Source organism: Anneissia japonica, unplaced genomic scaffold, assembly GCF_011630105.1.
Source record: "Anneissia japonica isolate Jap-2015-1 unplaced genomic scaffold, ASM1163010v1 scaffold287952_len401801_cov160, whole genome shotgun sequence".
NCBI classification, from domain to species: domain Eukaryota; kingdom Metazoa; phylum Echinodermata; class Crinoidea; order Comatulida; family Comatulidae; genus Anneissia; species Anneissia japonica.
Genome location: NW_022744320.1, coordinates 168,999 through 182,952, shown reverse-complemented (window position 1 = coordinate 182,952; position 13,954 = coordinate 168,999). Strand labels below are relative to the sequence as shown.

Here is a 13,954-nt window from a genome sequence, read left to right as displayed (position 1 = left end):
GGTACCGTGTACAATAGTGTTTTGCTGCAGTGACATCTCGCTGCTGGCGACTAGCTGCTGCTGGCCGATGACTCGCTGCTGGCGAATCGATCTGCGCATGTGTATAAAATGGTATTTATTTCATAAAACACTATGCCAGTCTACAACAAGCGTCGCCTAAATGTAGTAATTAGCACGTTGAAATAGGCTAGTAAATAATTTTAACTGGGTTCGTAAATAATATTGGCCTCAAAATATTGTGGCTGAGACATGAGCCGATTAAACGTAGAAATAGGAAACCTGGAAATATAATAAAAACGCTGAATATTACTCCAGCGTCGCGACATGCGGACGTTGGTACGAGTAGGTTAGTCTACAAACGTCGCCTAAAGTAATTGATTTTACCCGGCAGAACGAAAGATTGATTTTACCAAGCAGAACGAAAGAAGGAAACTCCGCTTTTCAGTTGTCTTAGGCGCAGGTTTTTTGACAAACAATGACCTTTCAGAGGTCAAATTGCTGTCAAGAATATGAATTGGCTGCTTCGCAGCAAAAACTTTAAAAAAACCCAATTTTATTATATAAGTATCATCATTATTTATATTTTTCATATTTTTATTTTATTTTCTTGTGAATTCTTTGAACAGTTGTTTAATTCTGTGGATTATATTGTGATATTTTGAAGGCACTGCATAACGTATGCAATTAATGCAAAAGTGTAGTTTTTAATTAAACTTGTTATTATTATTATTATTATTATTATTATCATTGTTATTATTATTTTGATTATTAGTGGTATTACAGTTTTTTTCTTTATATCTAGTCGCCGTCGCATTAGTCTGGCACAGGTCGCAGGTCACAAAATACAGTTTAACGCCCGTATATTCTTAAAACGAACTTTAGTCGAACTTTGAGCTAGAACTTAATTTAGTTGCAACTTCAACTTCAAATTGTATTCACAAACAACGTAGTCGAAGTTCTAACTAAGACTAAATCAAGTCCTAGTTGTAGTTCAGCTGAAGACGGCTAGCAAGCAACTAACCAATGAAAAGAACTAATTTTAAAAGCAGACGAAATCCGGTAACGCGAATGAATTTAACTGCCGTCTGTCTTTCAAAAACATATTTCCTCATAATTCCTAATAGATAATCATTCGCTTAATTAATTTTCCATAATAATAACTATATTAGTCGTTAATATATAATGATAGGAAAATTGAGCATTCACTGGAAATTTGCTTTATTTGGAGAACTATTATAGTTCAGCCCGAGGGAGGGCGGCGCAATTTTTGTTGTTGTTATGGGGAAGCTACGTGACCGCAACGCGAGGAGATTCCAAGCAAATCAGGAACTATCGCATGTGGCTAGCAAAACATGTTAATTTCGCCTTTGGAAGCTAAACTTGATGTCTCTTTGTTTACCGAAGATATATCAGACCTACGTATGCAGTCGTTTTTATTTGTTTCACTTTATCCTAAGTTACAAAAAAGCACGTTTTTAGTGGGGTGAATATTTCCAGTCGGCGATTAAGCCTGACCCTAGGCAGACTAAAAAAAAATCGGCCTGTGGAGGTATAATTCTAGTCCAGGTTCGCGTTGTTTAGTCGTAGTGCTAATGGAAGTTCGTTTTAAGAATACAAAATGACGTAATTTTGAAGTTTTTGCTCGAACTACGACTAAATTTCGTTTTAAGAATACCAGGGTTAGTCTCAGTCACGGTCATAATAATATTGATAGCAATACTTACAGTCATATGTCACATTGACAGTAATTACAAAGAAGTGTTAGAAACTGACACGTTAGTCAAATTAGTCAGTCATATTCTTGTCATAGTCTAGTCATGGTCATATTATGGCAATAGTCTAGTCCTAGTCATGTCATTGTTTAGACATAGTCATGTCATTGTTTAGACATAGTCATGTCATTGTTTAGACATATTCATAGACATTGCTATAGTTATTGTCATAGTCAAGTCATAGATTTATCATCGTTTAATCATAGTCATTAGTCAAATAGATCATTAATTATTTCCTTATATCATTGTTGCCTAAGATCTGTCACGGGTTATTAATAGTAAACTGTCCATTTTCAGCACACAAATGGCATGTTTTAGTCTTTTCTAACATAACTATGACCAGCTTCTATTATTCCTTTGCATTTATAGAGTGAACTAAATTGGAAATGCTGAATATTTCAGAATTACTTACCGTTATTGGAAGTGATTGTGTACTAACATCTGGCCTTGTGGTGACGGTAGCGGTAAATGCATTATTAAGAACAGAAATATCATCATCTCCACGGTAAAAGAAAGCGATTCCACCTGAGATTTCGCTTAATGTGGTTAATTCAGTGTCAGCTTTGTTAGTGAAAGCAATAGTGTCCACGATGACTCCGGCTTTTGTAACATCATCTATGACATCACTGATTTCGGGATATTTTGTATTTTTTCCATCGCTGATGAGCAAAAGATATCCCCCAGCCGGGCTTTCGTCGTTTCGAGAAAGAACCTGTCAAGACGTATAGTAACACCAATATTGTATTATATTTGTCTATAAGTGTGGTTTGCTATGTACTCCATTAGAATTTTTATGCCAAAATGGATATTATTGGCTTATGATATCATAATAATTGTATGCTGAATTCAAAAAAGGTAATTGTCATTTTTTAACTAGGTCATCAGCCGCCATTGTGCTATTTATTATGGCTGACGTAAAAAATCAAATATCTAATAACACCACGGTGTTTGGTGTTATTAGAAAGGTAATTACACACTGATCAATATAATTAATTTACAGAAAATTATTAACCAATTAATAAAGTCACTAGACCACAGAAGGTCAAAAGTTAAACAAAAATACTCAACAATTGTAGTGTTTGTAAAAATTCTTTAAGCTCTTTCGAATACTGTTTTACGATAACAATAAATAAAATAACGTCTTATTCCGCAAAGATAATCAATATGTTATTTTTGTATTCTATTTTTTTTTTCATATGCTCATGTTTAAAATAAAACAAAAACACAAACGGATTTGACCACAGATATCGCACCCGGCCGGGTTAACCATTTTTATTGATTCGACAGCATTTGACGAGGCTTGGTATAACAACAATGCTACTGGACCGCAATTTGACTCAACTTAACTATGACCGGCTGTCGATCAACCCGAGTCCACTTGGCTTGGCCAAACAAGTTAAAAAATCCGCTCGAGTTAGCTCTGTCAGCTGTTGCACCCAAAAAAATATATAAATAAAATTCTAAAATCTTCACCTTATTTCCGATCAGGACCATATTTAAAGAGGACCGAGTTACAATTAACTTTGTCATTATGTAAAACTCTAAAGTAAATCGGTCCAGCAGATGTTAAGTTATGTGCCCGGAGGTAAAAGCACACACACACACACGCACACCATACATACACAGACAGTCAGACACACACGTACACACGAGCACACACGCGCAATATTGCAATACCCTTAACCTGTCATTCAGAGAGGCGAGTGTGAAAATAAACTATTGAAATAGCAAGACAACGTTTGTGAAAGTTGAATATAAATAGCAGAGATTGTGAAAGGCACATAAAATATTTTGTGGATATTCTCTACCCTCTTAATTTCTGAATATATGACAAATTCAAGTACAAGGATCAGTATGTAATCATATAGCAAATTAAACCAGGGGAACAGTAACAATAATGTCGGTCTTTTCTGATAAAACATGTTATGCTTACTTCAATTCCTTTCAAAACTCCTGACCCGATACTTGTTCCCCCATCAGTAACTCTAGGCAATGCTGCCACCAGCGTCTCACGTGATGTGTCATTATCAGCAATGTAGACCAATTCGGACAATACGTGGGCATCTCTGTAGAAATCCACAATACCAACATAGCTACCCTCGTCAATGGTATAACGTATGTAATGTGTAGCTGCTTGAAGTAGCTTCTCTAATTTTACTCCCTACATAAGTGTATTAGTGTAAAATAGTATTATTAAACAGTAAAGCTATGACAAAAATACAACAAAAAATCTTGTAAAATTCATAAGAAAATATGTAATGTGTTTGTATGTTATGTGTAGGCCTAAATGAGAAACAAAACGTGGGTAGGAAATTGTGATTGGGTCCTAAGTTTACTTCTAGTCATGTTCCTAATGATATAATTTTTATTGATTTATTTTATGTTATAAGCCATTATTGAATAATTTAATCGGCACTTGTTTTAATTCTTACGACTAACATTAACGCCACTTCTTTAAGAGAAAGAGCAGAGCATCACATCAATTCATTTATTCAAGAAGAACGCCAATACCTGCACTAATTATATGCACTATATAATTTATATGTTAAGGATTGTACGTTAAACATACCCCCATACTGTTAGAGGAATCTAGCACCAAAACAACCCTCCTTTCTCTTGCTTGAATGATGCGAAAAATTGGCTTAGTATCCACTTCTCCTTCTATGGGTGGATTGTTATTATTTTTAAAATCGTCTGATTCTAACATCACATCCCATGAACTTTTGCTACTACACATTATGTTGTGTTTATGTGGCGCTTCGACGTTGTGATAACCCAATGGATCACTAGAATCACTGTGACAGTACGTATACACCTGAAAATATAATCAGAACAAAGCGTGCAATAAGAAATACAAATGTTAATAATACATATCTGGTGAATATAAAATGTGAATAAAATAATGAGAGGAAATGCGTTGTATTTCCATTTATTTTTTTTATCACATTCATACAATTGTAGGATGCTACATTCTATATTAATTTTCTGCATTACGCATGTAATGCATGTAATTAAGAAAGCCATACGTATTTTATTATTAGCACAAAAAACCCTCATTCAATTAAAATAAATATGAAATACGGACTTTTTAAATGGGAATGGACCTTTCCGCTAAGCTCCGCCCCTTGGATATTGTTGCTAAGGTCCCACAAGACGGCAGTGTTAAAACATACGCGAACACGTGCGTTTGTGGGACAACACGTGTGTTTGTAGGACGCGCGCGTATTCCTAGCGCTGTTCTGATTAGTCAGTTGTTAAGTTTGATTGACACTCCGGAAAGGTCTATTGAACCGAGGGACAGTTTTAATTCGAAGCACACTAAATACAACTGAGTGACTGCTTGATTTACGATTCTGTAAACAATTCTCGAAATGATAATGTTTTCTTACCATACATTGTGCTTTTAGCTAGTTTTTAGCCATGGTTACAACATCTTTGATAGGTATATTACTTTTTCGTAGTTCTGATTGAATGCTATTTAATGCATAGACTGGATAAAAAAATACTATCCAATAAGAATAGAAAAACTGCTGCAACTATAAGTACTTGCCTTAAAAAAATTCCTTATGTGTATTTGTAACTATTGTAAATTGGTAACTCTATATATTTTTCAACGTATTTTTTTTAGATAGCAATATACCCAGTGTGTAAATTGGTAACTCTATATTTTTCAAAGTATTTTTTTAGATAGCAATATACCCTGTGTGCGCATCATAGTGAATTTATTATTATATTTTTTAAATTAATTTTTTTATTACATTAATTATGGAATTTTTTAATTTATAATTATAGTGTAAAAAAAATACAGTTAAATTAGATAATAATGATTCTACTAACCGAATCTATAAATTGCCCATACATAATAGATGCCGTGGCCGCCTGACCATTTAAGTCTGGGAAAAAGACGCATTCTGGTTGGTAGATACCGGTATCTGGGTCAAGGTAACATTCCTTTAGTGTGAATATATTAACGTATTGACCTGTGATAGCAAGTGAACATCGTGTTGCCTCCACTATATGATCAGAAGTAGCATAGAAGGGCGCTGATCCGGGATCACCTGTGGTATACTCGTCAAAAAGACCCCATCTGAGATGACCCCACTCATGTAATAGAAGTTTATCTTTAGTAAAAAGAACATGATTATTTAGTTTATTATCAAAGAAATACGTACGTTGTGTTCTCATTAATGTCACTTGACTGACCAGTAATTCCTAAATATCGAGTACTAAGTTTTGCGTAATATTAATAAGAATATCCTACTTAAAAAAAAAAACAGTACCGTTGGTCATTTACTTCAATTCAGTAACAAGATAAATGTATCTATTTGCTGTTGGGTCATGTGCATTATGAGAACGTTTCGGTTTTGAGATCCTTTCACGTATTGACACATTCTCGTACTGGAATTTGTTTATGTGTCAATATATATGTATCAATATGAATTTAGTGGAAAGTCGAATATAATAAAAATAAAATCCACAATTTTATCAGAATTAATAATCAATATTTAATGTACAATACTGTACTTTGTCCTCACTTATAACCAAAACGTAATTAATAGTAATTTACTGTAACACATTCCTGCATTATTATATACGATTACATCATTAGGCCTAAATGCAGCTGTACAATCAAGTTAGGTAGTGTATTAAGACCAGAAGATGTTGACTTTAATTTCTTGTACTTTACAAAGATTTATCCATGCTCGTGATGATAATATAGTATAAAGATCCTTGATTATTTAAAAAAAAAAAGGAAACAGAAAGTTTGTAAGACTTACCCATTGGACCCCAAATATATTCACTCGTTGATTTGTCCAGTAAGTAATTTGGTGTCAAATGAATGTATTCTCCCGGCTCCCCACATCCTCCAAGTTGTTGTGTGTACGGGTTGTCTCCCCATCTAGGATTTTCGAAGTCGATGGCAACATTAGCCCTGTCGAAACTCTCTGAAGTGACGGCTTCGTATTCCGGTTTATGTTTCCATGATTTTGGAACCAGAATGGTAATTCTCTCCCAATATACTCGCTTATTTGTTGCATTAAGTAATTTCTCTGAAGCACTAGTAAATATTTCCTGATAACAAATAAAACAATGTATTAGCAGGCCTATGCCACTTAAGGTCAAATTTTGTCTAAACTGTGTATTTGTTTAGTTTGGTTAGAATTTAACAAATTATCACTTGTAAAAATTGACAGACATAATCATTATTGGTCGCTTTAATTTTTTACTAAACAATTGATTAAGGTAATTTACTATAATTTGACATCTAGATTACGCAAACATAAGGTTCACACGCAACACACACACTTCAAACCTAAATCATATATTCTTTTTGAAAAAACAAGCCTTGAGCCTTGAGATCAATTATTAGAATTACTTAAAATGTTGCCTTCATTCCCACTTTTAACATTACTAAGAACCTTAACGTTGTTGATATGCTTAAGAAAATATAGCTATTATTTAGTTCCAATACAAAAATATGGAATATTACCAATTTTTAGATTTTACTTGAGTATTTTAGAAAATTGTCCTCTTGGTTTCGAAATCTTGCTAATAATGTTAAAACAATTCGTTTTTAAAATATCTTATTCAATTCTATACTATAATGTTGAAATCATACAATACATTTTTAATCTCTTATTATAATCGATTATCAAAATGTATATAGTAGGCGTTTGAATGGTTAGAAGATTTATATGTATTATCATTACTAGTAGTAGCGTCCCCGAACTACAGAACAGGGGCAGATACATTGTGTTTTCAGGCTAACGTGAAGGAGAGTTCACCCGATTTATATCTCTTAGCTAATTAATGATTCATGGCACACTCATGGGTACTGATTATTTTGACTGCTACATAGTCTTTCCACACCCCACCCCACCGTTTTCCCTCTAGCAAACAGGATCCGCCACTGTAGAGCTTACCGTATTTATTTAATAAAGAAAGTCGAAAAAAACAATAGAAACCATTCTGTGTTTAAAATAGTCCAACTGCGCCACACCTCCCAAGTCCTGGCCAACCTAAACTAGTATTCTTTGTGACCTACGCATAGGCCTACCTTATAGCATCAATTCAGAATATGAATGCCAATACGCCAATATTCAAATCTAACTGATTAATTTTATAATGAATTTATACAACAGAAATCCATTCCTTACTGATGGTAGGCCTATACGTACTGCATTGAGGTCCTATCTTACTCAAGGCCCACGATACAAATACAAGGACATTAGGTATTTGAATTTATAACACCATCAACGTCTCATACGTCTCATTTATATGATATCAGGAGTAATGTAATTAAAAAATCAATAGTTTTATATGTTCCCAATATTGTTCCATGATACAATGTTAATGAATGAATTACAATCTTATGAAAGTGCACGAAAAACCGAAGTAAAAGAAATCCCCAAGGTTAAGGGTCAAAATTGACAGGATTGGTTTATTCGAAGTAACACATGCAGTAGGCCTTACCGATATTCACGCTAAGGATTTGGTGAGAAAAATCTGGTTTATTGCTCAAATATTAAAATTCAATTTTCAATTAATTTCATTTTCAAAATCAAAAACGCTCTGGAACAGAGAAGTAAAGTACTAGGCCAAGAATAACTTTAAAACAATATAACAATTTCATTAAAACGTATTTTTTTAAAATTCATTTCTTTCATTAGTTACAGATAAAAACAAACAAAACAAACAAGAGTACATTATTAAAACGTAAAATTTATTCATACATATACCAGAGCAATTAAAATAAAACCAAGAAAAAAATCGACAAATTCAAAATTTAGTCAAATCATAAGAGGTGGGAACAGAACACAACTTTTAACAGATACCAGCAAAACAACAAACTATGAACTGATGATAAGGTATATTTAAATAAAACTAATTTTCTTTATAGCTTATTCTTATTGATGAAATATTGATGAAATACAATACATAATAATTAATATAGAAGATATGTAACTTGGCCATTTAACCCAGTCTAAACCAGTTTATCATAGTATATCTGAAAGCTATAGTTCAACATGTCTATTCAATCTATTCTAAGTAATACTAAGTTATTCTTACTTACTTTGATAGTATCAATAAGCTCCTGGTTTTCAGGTATGTCTTTATTAATAGCAATAAGCAAGTTTTTATATCTACCATTCGTCAAAGTTATCTGGTTACGGCTCCAAGAACATAATCCGAAACAAAAAAGTGTCAAGAAAATAACCACAATATGTATAATTCCTTTCATGATGAATGTACAACCTTGTGACACGAAATTGGTTTTAGAAAGTGTAATTGACTAACAAGAGCGGCTCTGTAACAAACACTAAAAATAATGCATGTGGGCGGTTAATACTGATAAGCAGTCAAAACAATAGCAGTGATTTAGGGGTTTTTAAGCTGTCTTGTATAAGGAACATTTAAAGGTTCGAAACAGAAGTAAAATAGGTTCTCTAAAAGAGGTCTTTCGAACCGTTTTAGGATTGTTTAGGATTGTTAAATTATACTGTATTGCGTCTTCTTACAGTATAATGAATGCCAAATCGAGCCTCTAAAAATGAAGTTCAGGACTATTCCTTAAACCATCCGAATTGAGAAAAATAATACTTTGATTGTTGTGGCCTATGATCCGTGGCATGTTTATTCTGAATTTCGTAAATATTTACTAACTTCTTATCTTGCCGCGCAGCGCCCTTCTGTCGTTTTTATCACGTGTAAACAGAGATTACACTAATGTTGCAAAATCGGCTACGATTTGTGGCAGGTCTTTTCCACACAAACACAAAGCAAATAACAACTTTACATGTTTATTTGATGTTGCTACAACACAGTAGCTTAAGCTGTTAAATTCTTAGTTTGAAACTATTCCTATTTCACAGTGTAATTACTAGTTATGATTTTTGTTTGTACTGAAGAGTGTGTTTGATTGAACAATATGCAGATGTGATTTGTAGTTGAGTATTCCGAGTAATATACCGATTCATAATCAAATTTAACTAAATAAAGATCAACGGTGTAATTTCTTTCGTATCCTCAACACCCGGACAAAGTGATGATACATTAAGTTGAGTTAAATGGCTTAGTGGTTAAGATCCTTGCCTTCCTTCCACAGGGTCCTGGTTCTGGTATGTGAAGATCGACATTCAAAGGACTCCAAAAGTGTAGGAGTAAAACAGGAGGGGTAGAAATAGTGTCGAATGACATTAAAGTTCCACTACCGGAGTTCAACCTGGGTTGAATTCCTGTCACAGCTGGAATTTTTCACACTACTAAGGAAAGAAACTACTTTCTATAAGTTAATAAGAGACTTGGTTTATAAAGTATCGTTTCATCCTGTATATAGCGTGTGTACTTGTACTTGAATTTGAAAGAACTTCAAAACAAAGAGTACATAAAAAAAATCAATAAAATGTAATTTTTTAAATTTCCTCATCGCATTTAAACGCAACGCATTATACTTATATTCACTTCAATTCAACAAAGCATAGAAATTTAACAGATATTTAAATTAAATTGATAGTGAGTAAAGAAAAATACAGAAGTAAAATAATTAATTTGCTGAACTGATGGTTTCTTGATACATAAATGACGGGATTAAAAAAAAACAATTTCCGATTAATGACGTTTTATCAAAGTTTAAAAATGTTAGTGAAAAGTTCAAAGTCAAGTAATAATTTAGTTTTCGATACCACAAAATTGTTGCACACTAAATAAGCAAAATCGATATTAAAACCGATTAGGCATTAACATACATTTGATACGTTAAGAAACGGAAAAATTATTAGCTTAATATCAAAGATATAAAAGTGAAACATAGAACCACATAATATTAATTGTGTGAGGTAGGCCTATGACTATCTTACTAAAGACAAAAACATTAAAATAAATTTTATTTACATTACAAGTACATTAACATTTATAGATAGGCAATTGTTAGGAATCCTAAGCATTGGGCTGTGGATGGCCTATTCATGAATAAGAGCGCCCTTCCCTATGATGATGAGTTAAGTGAACCTGTCATGGTCACACCCTGGCATACGGGAAGTTAGTCTCTAAAATCAAAAACAATTTTTTTTTATACATAATTTGTGTAGATTAATGGTAAATCTTGGCTCTAATAGTAAACACTAGCATTGATTTAGCCAACGGTTCCGTGTCCTCTGATGAAGACGGCTACTGCAACAGTATATACTTAAACACAGTGTTCATCAACTATTTCACGTGTATCATCTCCGTTAATCGGACTGCACGGCTGGTTTTCAATCTTGTTATTTTTTTTGCAAAAACGAACTCCAAAGAGAATGACAGCAAATGATACAGTTATGACTAAAACGACACCAACTGCCGCCCAAAGAACTGTGTTGGCCTCCTTTATGGATTCAGTTGGTCGAACAACTTTGGTAGGATTATAGGAAACTGTTGTATAGGCGAGATTAGTTGGATCAGTCTTACTATTTGGACTAGTTAAAGTTGCTGGAGTAATATATTCAGTGAGATGAGTAGATTCCGGTGAATTAGCAGGATCCGTGGGCTTAGGAAATTTCGTTGTAATAACGGGTTTCTTGCTGTTAAGATATTTCGTTGGAGTAACGGAAAACTTAAAATTAGTGTGATCTATAATTGTATTAGTAAGATAAGTGGGATTAGCTGCTGAATTTGTGGAATGGTGAGCAGGTTCCGTGGGATGAGTAGATTCTGGGGAATTAGCCGCGGGACTAGCCAAATTCGTGGTGATAACAGGATTTTTGATATTTGTGGAATGATGAGCAGGTTCAGTGGGCTTAGTAGAATATATGACATTAGTTGAACCTGTGGGATTAGTGGATTTTGTAAAATACGTAGATTCCGGGGAATTAGCAGGATCCGTAGGGTTAGCAACATCCGTGGTAATAAGAGGATTTTCGGTATTTGTGGAATTATGAGCAGGTTCCGTGGAATTAGTAGAATGTGTGAGATTAGTTGAACCTGTGGAATTAGTGGATTTTGTAGAATAAGTAGTGCGATCCGTATAATTAGTTGGATTTGCTAAACTGGTCGCGTCAGTAATAGTAACATAATATGTTGTATCAAAAATGCTCGTAGCATTTATAAGATCTGTGGAATTAACAGAAGCAGGAATTGGTGGTATATATTGCATATTAGCGGATACAATGTTGGAAACAGCCCCAGCATTTCCGGATTCGTCATAGGCGCGAATGGCGAAGAAATATGTTGCATTTTGTCCGCCTGCTGACACTTTCAATGTTATCCTTTCAACAACACCGGGTGGACTTGCAATCGTTATGTTTCCTATAATGATGTCATCGTTTTGAATTTCACTTGCACTTGAGAAATTTCTCTGAAGTTCGGAGAAGCTCTTTGCAATTTTAAGTTCATATCTTGATGCTGCAACAAAATATATACTTTTTGTCAACAAACTAATTATTATTATTATTATTTTAATACCAAACTGTCTCTTATACACATCTAGATGTGTATAAGAGACAGTACCATTTCCTCTATCAAGATCATCTCCAACTGCGGTCCACTGAAGGACGACTTTTTCTTCAGAATACGAAGTTTCCAATACGCTGAGATCGGAGATACGAGAGGGCGCTACAACATCGTTTGCTTGGTAGCTGTAACCAGACACCTCAATGGCACCTCCAGAGGCTGTGCGTGTGAACATTCCCGGTGGGCTATAAACAGGCAACTCGTTGTTTGAAGTATCTATGAAATCCAACATTTCAAATTAATTTTTAATAATTAAATTCATTTAAGGCAAAATAAAGAAAAATACAGTAGTGTGTCATAAGTAAACAATCAACACAGTGGTAGCGCCAGAGAGGGGAGGGGTAGGGGACTATATCCCCCTCCCCGTCGTGGAAGCATAAGCAACCCCCTCCTTGGGGAAGACGATAAATTTTGTCGGGGAACAGACAAATAAAAAAAAAATTACATGAAAAATTCATTTAGCCACCATATTGTTTGTGTTAACTTTTCATCACACAACAGCAACAACAACAACAATAACAATAATAATAATAATAATAATAATTCAATGAGCCTAATTAAAAATAATTTGCGTTCTGTTACGACAAATGCTCACTTAGATAGCCTCATGATGGTTGGAATACATCGTGATAGGGGAAGCAACCTCGACCATGACAGCAAAATTTCCAAAATATAGAACTTCGTTTTCAAGAATGAGGGTTTGAAAATAAATTAGATGGTTACATTGCATACTCTTTTTTTCTCGTTTTATTCAAAATGTTTTGATTTTGGAAGCTGACTTTAGAAAGCATAGCCTACATGAAGTCATATTTTAGTAACTCGATGCCTATCAAATAAGTAATAAAAATTCCCCATAATTCATCAAATACCCGTGGCTTCCAGGAAAAATTCGCCATAACTCATCAAATACCTAGGCGGCCCCCGGCCCCCAGCCAAGTGAGACTCGATTCGCTTCACTAGCCCCCCACCCCCGGTCGGGCAGGTCCTGGCGCCATCACTGAATCAACATGTACACTGTTAGTCCTAAATTGTTCTAATTTACTCATACAATTTGTATAGCGCTGTTGTTCGCCAGACCTGACGGTAATGACACCTAATTCATGGACACATCACGTTCAAACCTGTCTACACCCCGAGAAGGGTGTCTAAGCTATCTGAAAACCGGTTCCCGTTACTATCGTCTGTCCACAACTAGCAGAACAGGCGAGCGTGCCGCTCGAGCCAGCGCTTATATTATGAATGCAGTTTACGGCGTTCATACCCTAAGCGCTTGGCCAGTCAATTCGATTCACCCAGTATAGAAACTCCTTAGACTTGCCACAAGTCTCTTATTTTTTATTATTTTTCTCATTCTGGACAGCGCCACCAACGAAAAAGTTAATTTATAGACGGAATAAGCGACTTGTAAAACACTGAAATCAGGCACCAGGATGCCAAAAGAATGACGTAATCTTATATTCCGTATTTGGATAAATGGGCGGACCGAAATAAACAATTTCAACCAATCAAATGTTCATATTTTTGGAGCCACGAAACTGAGTCACTCGCGTCGACTAGTCATAGGTCCATGGACTAGCCATAGGTCCATGGTTAGGCATGACTAAATTTAAATAGTCTTCCCTAATAAAACGGGCCTAAAATATTTAGAATAGACCCTAGTAAGACTAATGTTGGCAATGGCAAAAACAATTAAG

At 34.5% G+C, this 13,954-nt stretch overlaps 2 protein-coding genes across 2 annotated transcripts in view; both read right to left on the bottom strand.

The window, feature by feature from the left end:
- LOC117119625 (calcium-activated chloride channel regulator 1-like) overlaps window positions 1–9,429 on the bottom strand; it is a 13,329-nt gene extending 3,900 nt beyond the window's left edge. The window contains exons 1-6 of the mRNA XM_033264460.1: window positions 8,848–9,429; window positions 6,551–6,845; window positions 5,610–5,893; window positions 4,342–4,587; window positions 3,706–3,933; window positions 2,185–2,484 (exon numbers count right to left, since the gene is read on the bottom strand). Coding sequence (XP_033120351.1) covers window positions 2,185–2,484; window positions 3,706–3,933; window positions 4,342–4,587; window positions 5,610–5,893; window positions 6,551–6,845; window positions 8,848–9,015 — 1,521 coding nt within the window. The 5' untranslated portion in view covers window positions 9,016–9,429. The remainder of the gene's footprint in view (window positions 1–2,184; window positions 2,485–3,705; window positions 3,934–4,341; window positions 4,588–5,609; window positions 5,894–6,550; window positions 6,846–8,847) is intronic.
- Window positions 9,430–9,623: 194 nt separating this feature from the next.
- The window catches only part of LOC117119624 (calcium-activated chloride channel regulator 1-like), a 14,592-nt gene continuing 10,261 nt past the window's right edge, over window positions 9,624–13,954 (bottom strand). Inside the window, exons 9-10 of the mRNA XM_033264459.1 lie at window positions 12,258–12,476; window positions 9,624–12,152 (exon numbers count right to left, since the gene is read on the bottom strand). Coding sequence (XP_033120350.1) covers window positions 10,960–12,152; window positions 12,258–12,476 — 1,412 coding nt within the window. The 3' untranslated portion in view covers window positions 9,624–10,959. The remainder of the gene's footprint in view (window positions 12,153–12,257; window positions 12,477–13,954) is intronic.